Source organism: Lutjanus erythropterus, chromosome 15, assembly GCF_056507025.1.
Source record: "Lutjanus erythropterus isolate fLutEry1 chromosome 15, fLutEry1.hap2, whole genome shotgun sequence".
Classification (NCBI taxonomy): Eukaryota; Metazoa; Chordata; class Actinopteri; order Lutjaniformes; family Lutjanidae; genus Lutjanus; species Lutjanus erythropterus.
In genome coordinates this window covers 12,802,580-12,819,111 of record NC_139331.1, presented here as the reverse complement: position 1 = coordinate 12,819,111, position 16,532 = coordinate 12,802,580, and the positions used below count along the sequence as shown (strand labels likewise).

Here is a 16,532-nt window from a genome sequence, read left to right as displayed (position 1 = left end):
TTTATTCTGACACAGCCCATAGAAAACCTTATTTTCATTTATTTAGTTTGCATTTTTTAAAACTAAGTTTATTAGAGAGCCAGGTTAACTGGTACCGCTGTTTCCAGTCTTTATGCTAGGCTAAGCTAGCCAGCTGCTGGCTGTAACTGCACATTTACCGTGCAGACATGAAAGTGGTATCAATCCTCTGATCTAACTCTCTGCAAGAAAAAAAAATGGATATTTCCCCAAAACTATTTCTTTACACTTTTTTGCCCTCAGAACATTTTTTTTTTTTAAAACACACTGGTACCCTTGTCATGAAATCCCAGTACAAACCATTCCCTAGCTAAAAAAACTTGAGACTTTTCAGCCTGGACATATGAAGGAACAGCTAACCATCCGTCAAAGATCTATGTGCTCAGGCTTAGATCCAATCCAATGCTGCCATTAATTATAGAGGACTTATATTCTGTTTGCCTACTTGCTCTTACTAACTGTTATCAGATCAGCAGGGGCGAGTTGAATCCAGACTTATGTCTCTGGAACGGCTGTAATAATACTATTCTAGGATCAGTGTGCAACTGTGTGATTAGAGATACTATCTATAGAGGTGTTATCTAATCATTATTAATCTTTTTTAGTGTGTGGCTGTGTGCATGCCTAAGCCTGGTCTGTATGTGCATGTGCAAGCAGGGGTGTACAGTATGCATGATGCATGTGTGCAAATGTGCATGATTGCATATGCAGACGTGTGTTTGCATACGTCCACTCTTGCATGTGTGTTTTCTACGTGTGTTTCCGTGTGTGTATGCAAGTTGCTCACATCTGGTCTGAATCTGTCCATGTTTCCGGCCGCTGGCTGGGCAGGGAAGTGGCAGGCGCTATCGAAAATCTCCGCTGTTTTCACAGGGATGATGGGAATCTCAGGGACTTTCCCTACGGCAGTGAAATCATCCGCCTTTCCCGCTCCTTTAAATACCCCCGGCTCATTCCTCCACCCTGCTAGGGTTCCGATAAAACAGCTGAGACGTCTTGTGTTTGGCAACAGTTGTCCTCTAAAAGGTGTAATTAACTCATGAAAAACTGTATTTACTGTCAAGCCCTGCTAAACTAATGGACTTGAGGTCTGGCTGTTTGGAGTGTAAATTGGACCTTAATGTGGTGGTTGACATGCTGCATTCCTATAGGAGAAAAATACGTTTAAACTGGGATGCATCCACAGGTTTCTTGACAGTATGGTCATCCAAGTTGGAAGCTGAGAGCTACTGAAGCTGTGACAACACGTTTGAGCTACCAGTGACAGAGAAAAATTGTCTTTATCTCTTTAAATAAAAATGTAAATATATGTCCTTTTTTCGTGATCTCCCTCAGAGATGTCGAAATCCTAAACCCTCTCTAACTATTTCACCATTCGCTGTTCTCCGTACTCAGCACTCCTCACAGAGCCTGTGTCTCCTGACTCGTTCAGACCCATCCAGAGCTCTTAATTTACTGGTCATCAGGGTCTCTTCCTCTCCATGTGCCTCCTCCCCCCATCGCGTCTGTCCCCCTCTGTCTCCCCTCATCTCCCTTGGTCTCCCATTGCTATTTATTCCCATCACTAGGAGACGGGCTGTGCACAAAGGCCGCACTGTGTCCCGAGGCTTTTTTAGAATAGAAATTCGGTCTGTTGAAAATGGAAACGCTATGATTGACTGGGCACAGCTTGCAAAGAGAGATGAGGAATGCCAGCGAGAGGCACAAATTATCCGCAGGAATGATGGAGAAATATTATTAATGAAATATGGCCATGAATTATGTTAAAAAGCAAAAAAAAAAAAAAAAAACTTCAATAAGCTGAGGTTTTTAAGTAGCTGATATTAGTTGCGTTCCAATGCAACTATGTAAAGAAGCCGATGATGAGATTGTCTGTTTATTTTGAACCGTATGATGCCAGTCCGGTAACGTCATTGCAATAAAAATCATGGTCTGTCTGACTGTCACTGGCTGCATTTTCACTGCTGCCATTCTCAAGTCATTGCAGAGCAGAATTCCAGTTGTTCCAGAATAGATTAATTTGTTGTGAAGAGTCAGATGGTTTAAAGAGGCGGAAATATTTTTTTTATAAACTTGCAATAGTGGAAAAATGCTGCACAGAGGACAAGGGAGATTATTTTGTTGTCGTTTTTAATTTATTTGACGTTGAAGGTAACATAAAATCTGCAGAGAGAGAGAGAGAGAGAGAGAGAGAAGTGGCATGTAGGGCTGCAACAAACTAATGACTCTTTTCATTATCAATTAAAGCTATAATATGTAACATATCTGCATTAACATAATCATAAAATCCTAGACATATGCTATATATTTTGTGAAGTTCTAAACTTATATTATCCCAAATGTTTCCAATAATGTTCAAATGCAGAAAAATGACTTTCTGCTAGTTTCTAGTTGCTATAACTTTCATAAGACACTGGATATGTCAGATACATCAGAGCCTGCATCATGTCAGATAGATTTTCATCAACTCTGGTGGTTGTTTCAATCCCACGCTATTTCACATCATCAAACTACGTCTTTTATTATTGTTTTAACATGAGAGAGAGACCCCTAGTGGCAGAACTTAAATATTGTATGTTTAATCGATTCAGTTTATGAAACTGTCAAATAATTGTGAAAAATGTTCGACACACTTCCCCAGTCCAAAATGCAGACTCTTCATTTACTATTATAAATGACAAAGAAAACCAGTAAATTCTTACATGTAAGCAGCTAGAAGAGGTAAATGTTTGACACTTTTGCTTGAAAAAATACTGAAACAATTCATTGACTAGCAGAATAGCTGGCAATTAATTTTCTTTCAATTCACTAATCCATTAATCATTTAATGGTTTGACCAGTATTTCACACATCCCCCCTGCGAGGCTGGTATCTGTGGTCTTTGATCTTTGTGAAGGTGATTCAGGAACACAAATGATGATTTTCTCCCCTCCTCTCCTCTCCTCTCCCTCCACAACACCCACCCAGTGGTGCTGGAGGTGTAGTGCCAGGCCTTTGTTCCCAGTGCAGGCAGCAGGCAGGTTGGGCAGGATTCTGAAGTAGCTTGCTGTTTCTGTCTGAGCCAGCTGGAGCTCTGCCAAGCACAGCAGGAGTTTCTGCTCTCCTCTGTTTGATATTTACTTTACCGCCTTTAGAGGGGAACTAGTGCAAGACCAGACAGACGCACTGACACAGGCCTGTGTCAGTGGTGAAAAGGACTGTGTGTGTACAGGCCTCTCTTTTCCACCCCACCTTTGCTTAACTATAGTCTACACCTGGGCCTGTGGGTAGGTTTTGCTGTGGTTCCCACTACAGGGATGATAGCACCACTGGGGCACAAATGGGCTCACTTATACAGGGCAAGGGACACATTGTCTTGTGCTTGTGTGCACAGTCTGTGTTTGCAGTGTGGTTGTGCTGTATTTGTACATCAGAGGAGTCTAGAGTTACCAGCCTAAGAGAGTGATGAGAATAGAATCAGGGATATAAAGGGTGTAAAATTATCAGCAGAGGAATGCAGGAAAAGAACGGGTAAAAATATATTTGGCAAAGGTTACGACTCCTGTGGGGATAATGATGCGATGGCGTGAGAGCTTGTGTTTACCTGGGGAATAAGCCTCAGGTTAAAAACTCGGCATACATGCAACTTCTCACTCTCAGTATCGCCCTGACTTAACTCTCTCTTTTTCTCTCATGAGAGGTGATGCAAGGTAATTTCCCTCTGTTAATTAGCAGGATGTAGCATCCCATTCCCAAAAGCCCTGTACCTCCTCTTTGTTTAGGAGGACAAACTATGTTTACCAAGTAAGCCATGGCACACAGAAGAGCTGAGTCATTATATGTGCATTATTCTGGAGAACTGACAGGCTCTAAGGCAAACAAATGAACATCATTAGGCCTACAGAGCTGAGAGCATCATAGTTGATAAAAAATATGGTTTGCATGCAACATCACAGCAGTAATTATCATTATCATCAAATAAAACTGTTCTATTGCAGGGACCATCAATGACTTGTGCAACTCCTCACCAATAAACCACTGTTTTGTGTGTGACCGCAGGGCATCGTCAGAAACTAGAGGATCCTCCCAAGACTGGTCTCTTCTCAGACCGCCTTAGTGAGCTTGAGAGGATGAGGGTCAGGGTGACTGTTCCAACTCAAGGGCCCCGGCCGACTCTCAACACAGCGGCCAACTCCTTCAACCCGCAGGGACAGACGCAGATAACGGGTGAGCATCCCATTCTCGACTTTTGCCTCAAACCCAGCAAAGATTGGGACTAAGCACGATAACAGCGAGCATCCGCCTTGATGAGGTGAAATAGAGCAAGATCTTACTGTGCTGTAGCTGATCCTGACCTCCGACCCCATGTGAGAAAAAATGTTTTCTTTTGGGATTTCATGGTGAGAGGTCCAAAAGATTTCAATACAAAATCATTTTATTGCTCTACCTTTGATTAGCATCAGAGGTGTATTTCATTCCATAAAATGATATCAATACCTTAATTCCCTTTATTGAACAATGAAACCTATTTCACCCAGAATGAAAATAGCTTTTGGTTTCACCTTCTGGGTTGTCATGTTTCTTTTTGATGTGTGTAATCATGTTTCTATGGGCTGTTTCCAAGGATACAAGGCATTTAATTAAGGCTGAGCAAGTATCATCTTCAGTATCATTCAGCATAATCATGTATCTGCTTTCATTTATTAACATGTTTATGATATGATCATACCATGTTAGTGCTTTGCAAAATTCAGTCAAAATTAACAGTTTCCAGAAAATTGTAATTAAAAAAAGCAATAAAATGAGTCATAACAATTGTGCACAATATGCAGTTTACATATTGTGAGTTTTATATTAATATCAGAAAATAGTTTTAATAATATTGCAACCTTGCTTTCAGACAGTTTGCCCAGAATTAACCTAAGAAGTCGAAACATCTTGAATATACACCACAATTTCTGAACAATGGCCTAATTAAGCACGCAGTCACAAACTGAGTCACAAATTAGGTAACATTTACTGTTTGTAAGGTGAAATATCAAACCCAAACTGGAGCCATGGGTACATCCTGATGGGACTGCAGACTCATTTGAGGGATGTTACAATGCCTCCGAGATCGTCTGTCTTTCTCTACTCCGTCACTCTATCAAGCTACATCCTAGAAGGTAACACCATCTCTCACGGTTCAGTCAGGATGGCTGCTACCTGATCATCCACACCTCTGGATTCTCGTCACAGGTCGTCATTTAGCTCTTAGTTACTCTATGGCACGCCTTTGTAGTGTTACTTAGTGGATCATTTGAGGGATGGTTAAACAGCGTAGCACTGTGTGAGCGAGTGCACAGTCTCACACTCCGGACTGGGCATTAATTGCATGTGAGCAAACTGCTTCTCAGGTGTTAATATTTTGAGATGAAACTTGAACTTTATATCAAAGCGCAGCTTCGAGTAGAGCACGTTCCCAACCTCTTGTCTGACGTACCCACACAGCCCTGTCAGTGAACTCAAGTACAACCTGACGTGTTCCAAATGTGCTTTCAGTTTCTTTTCAATGGGATATAAATTATATAAAAATGATTATTGTTATTGAAATGATTTTATTTCATGAACTGTCAATTATTAGGTCAGTTTCGTCCCATTTGCATTCCTGCAATGTACCACTGAGCAGGTTAGCCTCAACTATTATCCATTAGTTTTAGCTAACTTAAACCATTACTGTTGTTACATTAATGTTGTTTTGACCATTGGTCCATTAATTTATCTAACAGTTTCAACCATTTTTCCACTACTTTTTGCTAACCATTTCCATTAAATTTAGCTAACTATTTCAACACTTTATGCTACCCTAACCCTTTATCCATTACTTCAACTAACTATTTGAGCTGTTAAAAATTGTTTTTAACATAGCAAGTATTTAAACCTTTTACCCATTATTTTTTAGCTAACTTTTTAAACTTCTTCACTTGCTAACTAGTTTTCACACACTCTCGATGTCAACGCTTAACTTTAAGAAGTTACATCTAACTCAATACATGGCCATATTTTTTAATCAAATCATCTTTTTTTAAATTAGCTGAGCAACTGTACCATCTTTCTACACACCCACTGGTAAATGCAGAAGAACCCATAGTCAGGTCCCACTAGCTAACTATTTCCACCATTTATCAATTACTTTTAGCTACATAGTTCAAGCCTGTATCCATTACTTTAGCTAACTATTTGAATTCTTTATTCATTATTTTTTTTAGCTAAGTATTTAAACTTTTTACTCATTTTTTGCACTCTCAAACCCAGCACTGAGTTTAGAGAAGTTACATCCACATGGACAGACTTTTTAAATCAAATCTTCTTTTTTTTTTCGAAGTAGTGAAGCAACTGCACTGTCTTTCTACACACCCACTGGTAAATACAGAAGTACCCCTAGTCACATATCACTGAATTAGAAGTCATAAATCACAGCAGATTTGTTCACCAGCTTCATCACAACACATAAAAATAGCCCGCAAACAATGCAATACCATTTGACTTTCATGCTCCATGCGAGGGTTGCAGCACAGACACACAAACAAAAGTGTGTGCGGCAGTTATTTTCTTGGTTGTCTGCTGGTGTGTTTACACCCTGGGTGTGTGCCAGCAAAGCTCTCTGTGCCTCAGCTGCAAGCACAATGTTTTATAAGGCAAACAGGAAGATCTTCTCTGCGAAGGTAAACATTAGATGTGTCATTATGGAGGATGTTGCATAACGCGCCCAACTGATACTTACCTCTAAACATCAGCACAGCGAAACAGACACTAATAATGTCTACAGTCAAGTTGTTGTGAATGTTATTTTCAGTTTGCTGCTCATTTTAGCAAAAAACAATTAGAGCATTTGAACCAGCTGACGGGCCTTTGGTAATCATCTTTCTTCCTGTCTGTTTTCTCTTTATATGTCTTTCTGGGTTCTTTTTCTCCTTCCTCCTTTTCTTCCCTCGCTCCATTTCTCCCCATCAGACCCTCGTCAGTCCCAGTCCTCTCCTCCCTGGTCGTATGAACAGACGTACCCGTCCTACCTGAGTCCCATGGCGTCCCCCTCAGTCCACTCCACCACCCCCCTCTCCTCCAGCCGAGGCACGGGCCTGCCTGCCATCAGTGACGTGCCTAGACGATTGCCAGGTAGATCCACTACTCTGCCAATGTGTGAAACCATCCTGTCCCATCAGGACTGCCTAAACCTCCATAAATAGTCCAGATGATTCATTTTCTTGTATGATGAAAAGAGGGAAGGGGACAGAGAAAGACAGACGTGCATACAACAAGCTGAATACTATCAGCACATCATCAGTATAAAGGCTTTAAAATGAAATGTCTTGTCGGCTAAAAATACAGATATTTCTGTCACAACGATAACATTTTAAATATTTACACGTGACACGAGTATGTCGGCGTTGTGGACGTTTTTAGAAGTGTCTGAAACGGATATCTAACTCACTATATACAGAGATTGCTCAGCGTCGTTCACGTAAGGAAGTGCAAAATCGCATTCCTTCAACACTACAAATTTAATTGTCCATGTTAAGACAAATTAGCGAAAAAAAAGCCTTGCATTTTATTTTGAAAATATTGCATTTGAATTTGAAGAGCATTCTATTTTATTTTTAAAAGGGTTGTATTGTATGTTTAGATCTGCCATCATCAAAAGTCATCAAAATAAGAATAGGCAGAATAATACCTAATAGCAACTATAGCAGCAAAATCACATTCCTTCAACTGTATAAAAAGTCCATCGTAAGACACATCATATCAGTGATAACAACAAATTACTGACGAAAAAAGAGAAAAAAAAACTGTCAGCAGTCGTTTTCTTATTTTGCCCAGTGAATGTGGAAATTTTGAAAAGCATAGTATTATATCTGGAAAACCATTGCAGTTTATTTTGAAGAGCATTGTATTTTATTTTGAAAAGCTTATTTTGTGTTTGCATCTGCTGATGCGTCATCGTGAAAGGAAAAGGCAAAATAATATGTTGATTCCAGAAGAGAATTGATAATGAAAATATGTGCATATATCAGTATCAGCATCGGCCAAAACGAGTTGGAAAATATCGGTGTATCAGATATTGGTACATCTAATATTGTGCATCCTTAACAGGAACATGAACAAAGACTGCAAAGCACAAACTATAAGCTACTATTTACCAGAGACTAATACAACACAGCGAGCTGCTATTAGCTCATTCTCAAATGAACGTGAGGAAGGAGGCATGTTGTCAGAGTCCGACTGTCTCTCCAGAGAGCGGTTTGGATGGCGTGGATGACAGCGGAGGGGAAAAAAAGCGATTGTTTCCTTTTTTCCTCGCTCCAAGCCTTTGATCCCAGAGGAGTATGGGTAATAACAGGCCCGGGGATAATAACAGGCTCGTGACTGACAAATAAAGTGTCTTTATAGCGATACACCACTCTCACAAGGAATTCTGGGTAATTGCATTAGCCAGTCTGTTTGCTGTAGCGGCAGCATCTGTGTTCCAATTTGTCTCTGTTTTTCCCCCAATGTGAAAGCTCCTTTAAACTCCCAACATGCCGCCAGACAAGTTTCTCCCCCATACACCTGTTTGACTCACTGCCATATGAGTATTTTTTTTCTACCCTTCTTTTTTTTCCCCCTTCTGTTTTCTTGTGCTACACCCGCCTCCGTGTGTGTGCCCCGAGCGAGGGTGAGTGATTACGCGACGCGGCCGTGTGACTCTGCATTAGAAAGGGTTTAAAATCCAGCCAGCTGCCTTGTCAGCTTTGATTAGTTTGGTCTTTCCCTTCAGCTTTCATCTTGCGAGCGTCAGGCTTTGTTCTCAAAGTGACACACAGGCCCGAACCTCGCCTCCCGCCTTCACCCACTCGCACACCTCGAGCATTTAAAGCCTCCTAAGTGATGTGACTAAGGCTCTCAGATCTCTGGAGATCATGTTGACACCTCGCCAGGGCCGCGCTGTAACAGTATCCAGCCACAGAACATACCGACAAGTACAAGCAGAAGCTGATATGGATGCTCCGGCGCAAACTCCGCACCATCCCGCCCCCTTCCACACACACATACCCACACACCTTTACACAACTCCAGCTCATGTGCTGAAATGTTAAGAAGCCGTTGCAAAAGTTCATCAGTCAAGTAAAATTCGGAAGTGAAGCTCTAGAGTTTGTAAAATCCATCCAAATATTTAGACAATGTTCCACTCTGGTTTCATTTAAACTAATAAAGTTCGATCTGGCTCATCATCACAGGGCCCCTTTGAACACTTAAAATAGGTCCAAATGTTAAAAGCAGGAGTCAGGAGTTTATTGAACAGCGCTGGTCATGTCTGAGATCACACTGCTCCTCCACAGCGGAGACAATCACCTACTATTTCTATTAGAATCAAACGGATCTTGTGGAAAGAGGAAGTTTAAAGGCCTTAATTGGCAGCATATGCTATCTGACGCTAGCGACAAACCCGGCTTCGCAATTCCTCCCTGCACATAAACACTGCGTCCCCCTCCTCCCCTCCCCTTCCCCGCCACCCCCTGTCCTCTCACAGCAGACATGGTGACACGGAAGACGCCTGGTGATTTATGATAAGAGCGCCATGGCTGGACTAAACCACTGAGAGGAGACGGGAGGGAGCGCGAGAGGGGGAGGACCTCCTATTCTCCTTAAACTCTGCGCCCAGCGCGAAGCTCGCCGCAGCCAGTTAGTGGTTTTTGGGTATTTTTTAAGGGATGAAGCGAAGAGAGGAACGAAGGGTGAGATGGAGCAGCTCCTTCTCGGCTCGCTCGGCGCGCGTGCACACGGACACACACATACACACACACGCTGGAGCCGATGGGAGGCGAGGAGAGGAGCCACATCAGAGCTCAGCCCTGCCTCATTATGGATCTCATGGAAACTGTTTCTGCTCAAAGTGTTTCCACATGTGCAGCTCCTGATTCATCCCAACTGCTTTTTTATGTGCATACAGTATTCACACACATACACACCCCCCTCACCCACCCACCCACACACACACGCACACACACACACACACACACCGTTTGCACACACACACACATTCGCATGCATAAACAGTTATAGATACACATGAACATACGCCAACACACACACAGAAACGTAAATATGCAGAGGCGTAAACATATTGCATGCGTGGGACTTGAGTGATGTGTTTGTTAACTTTATCAAAAACTCAAGGGTTGAAGTGAAAAACAGCACTGACTGAAGTTGATGAATACAACAATATTTATGGATAAAAGCGCTTCCATAACTGTGCCCACAAACTCCATTAGTTCAAATCTTTTCTAAACGACTTAATACACATATCTGGTTGGAAATATTTGATCGCATACAATCCAGTTTACTACTGTTTCACTTCTCAAGGGACTTATTTGTTAAATTCAATTACTCCACAAGACAAAGTGCTAAATAGTTTAAGAGTCCAAAGCCACAATTCACATAATCAGAACTGTCAAAGTGGTATGAAGAAGTGTCATTATTGAGGTTTATATGATAATATCTGCTGTGCTGCTCATGTCAGAGAATCTTTTACAGAGGTGGAGAAAACACACATGTTCTGTACTCAAGTACCGATATTTGTGTGAAAAAAGTTTCCACATTAAAATGTCTATTATATATTTTGTTGAGTTGTGTACTTAGATCCCACATGTTTCCAACAATGTTCAAATTCAGAGAAATCCATCATTTATATAAGTTAACAGTGCGTTTCCTGCTATCATTGCTAGTTAGTTTCTAGTTTCTACAACTTCTGGCAAGACACAGAATATATCAGATGCATCAAAGATTTAAGGATGTCAGCAAACACAACATATACGTGAATAAAACTTTACCTTGAACATGATTTGTGCGTGAGTCATGTCAAATAGATTTTCATCAACTAGGTGGTTTGTTTAAAAGTAAAAATAACATTTCTCATCATCCCATGTGACCTCGCAACGTCATCAAACCACGTCTTTTGTTATTGTTTTAACGTGTGAGAGTCCTAGTGACAGAATTTATATATTGTGTGTTAATCTGTTGATTATTTTCTTGATTAATTGATTAGTTGTTTGGTCCAATAAAATGTCAGAAAATTGTGGTAAAAATATCTATCAGTGTTTCCCAAAACTCAAGATGATGTCCTTAGATGTCCTGTTTTGCCCACAACCCAAAGATATTCATTTTACTGTCATAAGCGAGTAAAGAAACCAGAAACTATTCACATTTAGGAAGCTGTGATCAGAGAATTTTGACTTTTTTCTTAAAAAGGCACAAAAAGAATTATTCGATTATCAAAATAGCTGGTGATTAATTTAATAATCAGTTCATAATGTATTAATCATTGCAGCTCTAAGTTAAGTACAGATACCTGAAAACTCTGCTTAAGTACAGTAATATTTGTACTTAGTTACTTCCTGCCAGTGATCCTAAACACACGTTTCTATGTGTTTGTGTCTGTAGGTTCCTCTGACCTGAGCCCGTTTCCTGGTCAGTTTGACCGTCAGTTCCCGGGCCTCTCCTCCCTCACAGAGAGCCGCTTCTCCAGCCCTCGGATGCACTACCCGGCCACCTTCACCTACACCCCGCCCGTCACCTCCGCCATGTCGCTGGGCAGCGCCCACTACCACACCTACCTTCCCCCTCCTTACCCGGGCTCCACCCAGAGCCAGAGCGGACCCTTCCAGACCAGCAGCACGCCCTATCTCTACTACGGCGCCTCGTCCGGCTCCTACCAGTTCTCAATGGTTCCCGGCGGGGACCGCTCGCCGTCGCGGATGATCCCACCTTGCACTAGCGCCTCCACAGGCACCTCTCTGGTGAACCCCAACCTGCCCAGCCAGACGGAGGGAGGGGTGGATGGCGACGGGAGCCACAGTAACTCCCCGACTGTTCTCAACCCTGGAGGCCGCATGGATGAAGCAGTGTGGAGGCCATATTGAAGAAAAGCAGGAGGCGGAGATTGGAAGTCAAGTGATGTCATGGTTTGAAAGCACAAAACCTTTTTTTTTAATTGAAAAGGGGATTTTTGAGCTCTCATCAGCTATCTCTACCTTTTGCTTGGAAATTAAGGTTGAGATTAAAAAAAAAAGAAAAAAGACCGGACTTGTACGGACTTGTCTTCCTGGAATGTGTTTTGACCAAGGCACTACAAAGGGAGTCATTCTCACAGCAATAATGAGAAAGACGATTTTACTAGGCCCAAGTGGATGAGACATTGTTTCAGTTTTATTTTAATCCACAAGCTAAGGGATGTTTCAACAATATTTGTAAAAGACTTCCTCTTTTGTACAGTGTTTGTACTTCAATAAGGCTTTTTGCAGAGCATGTTTTTGTACTACGACAATATCAAGATGCAAGGTAGGCACTGAGTAGCAAGTGATGAGAGTAACACTTATGTTACCTTAAGTGGTATGGACAGTAAATTTGCTTTAAACCGATTAATTTAACTTGTATATTGTGGGTGAAACGTTGATGTAGATTGAGGCGTTTACTTAGTTTTAACTTATAAAGCCATAAATTATGTATTGTATTTGAAACTTGAGTCAAAGAAGTGTAATCTGAATATTTTTGATGCATCTATATGACTAAGTTAAAATGTTTTTTTTTTTGATAATAGGTAATTTAAGAGAGTGAGAGGTTTAATTGTTTTGTAGTACCCAAAGATTTAAATTGTTTCGAATATGAAATGTAATTTCCAAAGAGAGTATTGCGACATGTTTCTTCTGGTGTAACTTTCAGTTTAACTGCTTCACACGTTAAGAGCCCAACATCCGTGCTAGGCGTTGACACACATTTGGCTTGGAATTAAACCTTTGGTATTTATTGAGCAATAACTCGTATTGTGCCTCTTGGCAACATACCATGAAAGAGAGAGCTTCAATGGGGAAAAATAATTATCCGTTGGGGAAATTCTGCTTGATTCCTCCAGTTTGTCTAGTCTGACATGCACACAGATACTTTATGTATTTTCTTGTCCAAATAAGAAATGGTACATTCATGCACGAACTGATATGTAGCCCAAAGATGATTATGGCAGTGCCACGCCTCGTGGTGCTCTGAGTGCACTCCAAAGCAGAAGGTCAGACTTTAAGGTTCAGTTATTTTATGAACTCCTCAGGACTGGAATAATCCCACAGATTTGGAAAATCTGAATTTTCATATCCAGCCCGGCTGAATGCTCTGTCAAGATTATAGGGAAAACATGCCAAGTCTATTATAGCTTTCATATCATGTGCAAAAGATAGCTTTGAAAAAGTGTGTCTTAGTGCGTGACACACACGGGTACTTTTTCTGTTTGTTTCATTGCATTTTTCTCTTTCAGTCCCTGAGACTGAAAAGGAAATATCACAGTTAAAGACAAAAGAGACTGTGACATTCCTTCTGACATTTATTTATTTTCCTTTTTTCTTTTTTCTTCGCTTTTGTTGTCATGGTTTTCCAAATGGATTTGTCTCGTCCTCACTAACCAGTGTCACGCTCAAAAATCAGTCTGTGGCACCAGTGTGAGGGGAGGTCTGATATTTTCCAATTTGAAATTACTATGTGAGATTTTTTTTTTTTTTTTTTTTTTTTAAACAAAGTGTTGGAGTTAGAGGAAAAAGTGCAAAAACCGAGGTGATTGGATGCAGCTGCTGGCAGCAAACTGGTAACCAAAAAATATGGGAGACTTGTGTATGTTTGTTTCATAAAGCACTTATTTCTTGTTTTATTTCGAGCAGCACTTGCGGCAGGCTGCCAGCAGGGCTCGTGGTTTTGGTCCTCAGTGTAGATATAACGCCACTGGAGTCACACACACACACATGCACACACACATACACATATATACACACACACACACAGAATGGATAACACTTGGCCAAACAAGCCATTTACATTGGAGTCGAATCTGATCTCACAAGGCAGTTGGTATTTGTTTAAAAAAAGCATTTTTCTTGCTTTCATACAGTATGATATTCAGTGCATGTAGGTAATATAATAACCCAATTTGAAAAAGCTGAGAAAAACATGGTCCTGTCCAAGGATCAGACTTCAAGCTTTTCACTGAAGGTTTGCACGCAGTGCCTCTTTTCCAGTCTCTGCAGAGGATGTTCTGAACTCACTTAATGGAATTGAACATGTCACACTACATTTCCCCGACTGCTTCGGCCCAAACGAAAAGTCTTTTTGCTGTTACAGTGTAACATAAGAAAGCAAATAAAAACCTTTTAGATTGTTGTGATTTTATAGCTTTTTTCCAATTACAGATTTATTCAGTGTCTCCATAGTAACTATGCACATCTGTTGGAATTTATTTAATCTGCTTCTTTCTTTCCAAACTCTGAACAGGAAATGGTCTTTTAAAAACTGTTTACACATCAATGCAGCACTGACATCCCATTTTGTCCTCATCTGCTTTTGTTTGTGTTGTGTTTTTTTTCTTGTCAGAAAACAAGAGGTTCATCCTTTTTCTTTGCTTTGGTTAAATGTTGCGTACAAACTGTCTTCAGAAATCTTGTATTATTTAATGATCAACATGTATGATATCCAGGAACCGTACCTTTACCCTGCTCTTATGTAAAGTTTACTCGTTATGTCTGTTGTTATGCTTCTTCTCTCATAAACACTTGTCAGGAAATTTAATCTAATGGAGACTCCGTTAGGTTTTGCTGGTACGTTTCATAAAGATCATCTTTTTTTTTCAAAGGGACAAACAGACCTGACAACAATGAGTGAAATTGGCATTGTGATTGTACATTTTGTTTATTTTAAGAATAAAATAGGAATTTTGTAACTTAATTTTCCCTCTTAATCTCATCTTTCCACTGGAATTTTAATTTTGTTTAATATAAAAAAGGCAATATGCATGTGATTATCCACAACATTTTCTGAGTATTTAGATTTTCCTGTCATTTGAAGCCCGTCTCCACTCAAAAATGTGTTTTGCTTTTTGTAACTTAATGAATGATGTATGTGCAGTTTGACACCAGAAGGATGTTTTCATGTTCATCTGTTTGAAGTTGAAGTTTCTTTTAGAGCTGCAACTAATAATTATTTTTATTTCTGATTATTTTGCCCAATTAATCAGTCAAACATTTCATCTATAAACTGTCAGAAAATTGAAAAGATGCTTTTCACAATTTCCCAGAGCCCAAAGGGACATGGCTTCACTTACTATCATACACTGTAAAAATAAACTATGTATTTTAACTTTTTTTTTTTTTTTAAAGTTTGTGTCCAGGCTGCCTTAAAATTTTAAGCTGGCTGAATTTGAAAAACTGAGGTAATTTTTTAATGGTACAAAACAAATAAAAGATTTGGCTAAATCAAATAAACATGATATTAATTCAGTCGTTCTTGAGAAAACATGTTCAATAAACTCAAGACGTTCAGTTGAAGCAGCAACTCTTCAGTCACACTGATTTGAAATTGATTTCCTGTTACATTTTCTGTGTGAAGGATTAAAGACTTGCAGCTAACTCTCAAACACTGCATGCTGATCATGTTTCTTTAGAAAGTTAAATTAATGAGTCAACTGAACAACTGAACTGTACAGTATTTATTCAACATTCATTCAACTCATCGTTTCAAGTCAAAAGAATCCTAGTTAGAAGAGGTCATGTTTACAAATGTTATGAAAATAAACACTAGAAATTTTAAGTTTAATTATCTTGAATTAACAAACGTGTATATTTATATATTATGAGAAAAGATTAGTTGATTCCGCTAAATTCTATTGGGATTTTTTACCAAATAGAAGCAAATCCGTACAAAAAGCTGGAACCAACAAGTGTTTGTCATTTTGCTTGAAAAATGACTGAAATTATTAATCCATTATCAAAATAATTGACAGTTTTCTTTAATTCAGTTTATAGATTAATCAACTAATTGTTGCAGCTCTACTTTCTTAGTTTTTTTTAATATAAATGAAGCAACTTTATTTGTTCATATGGTTTGGGCTTGTATGCCTTTATTTGTTAGCACAGGGCCACAGGTGGGAGTTGAATCAACCCACCGAGCCACCCTTTGTGTTGATGCTGAAACAGTTTAAGACGTGTGCGTACAAGCGTAATTTTGTAACACCACAACTAGTTTGAAGCCAGTCATGGTTCAGTAAGTAAATTACACAATAGTGAAGTAAATACCTGTCCACACTGAGTACTAACTTTTCAGTCAAGTACACTGTTAACCATTTTAAGTTGGTTCAACTTAAAAATCTAAGTTCCCCTTCTGCCATAAGAAAAGTGAGTTAACTGAACATGGGTTGAACCTGAGAAAACATTCAGGTTCAATAAGCTTATTAAGTTGAATCAACTAAGTATATAGCAATAAGGACTGAATTCAATACTGACCTTAATTATGGTTATAATTCTTTTAATTATTATGAAAAGAAACAACCATTATTATCTCAACATGTATTAACACGTTTCCAAACAATTGCATGCTGGGAACAACATGCTGATCATGTGGCTTTAGAAACTTATTTTAATGACTTAAGTGAACTCACGGGGCATCAGAGGCTTCAAGTCAAAACAACTAATATTTATGAGTTCTGAAGTCGT

The 16,532-nt window shown here is 39.8% G+C and overlaps 1 protein-coding gene across 6 annotated transcripts in view; it reads left to right on the top strand.

The window, feature by feature from the left end:
- runx2b (RUNX family transcription factor 2b) overlaps nt 1–14,769 on the top strand; it is a 56,557-nt gene extending 41,788 nt beyond the window's left edge. For 4 of the 6 annotated variants that reach the window (XM_084736886.1, XM_084736887.1, XM_084736889.1 and 1 more), the window contains 3 exons: nt 4,057–4,224; nt 6,991–7,152; nt 11,455–14,769. In XM_084736886.1, coding sequence (XP_084593012.1) covers nt 4,057–4,224; nt 6,991–7,152; nt 11,455–11,933 — 809 coding nt within the window. In that variant the 3' untranslated portion in view covers nt 11,934–14,769. The remainder of the gene's footprint in view (nt 1–4,056; nt 4,225–6,990; nt 7,153–11,454) is intronic. The other 2 variants (XM_084736890.1, XM_084736891.1) reach the window with 1 other exon arrangement.
- Nucleotides 14,770–16,532: the final 1,763 nt, after the last annotated feature.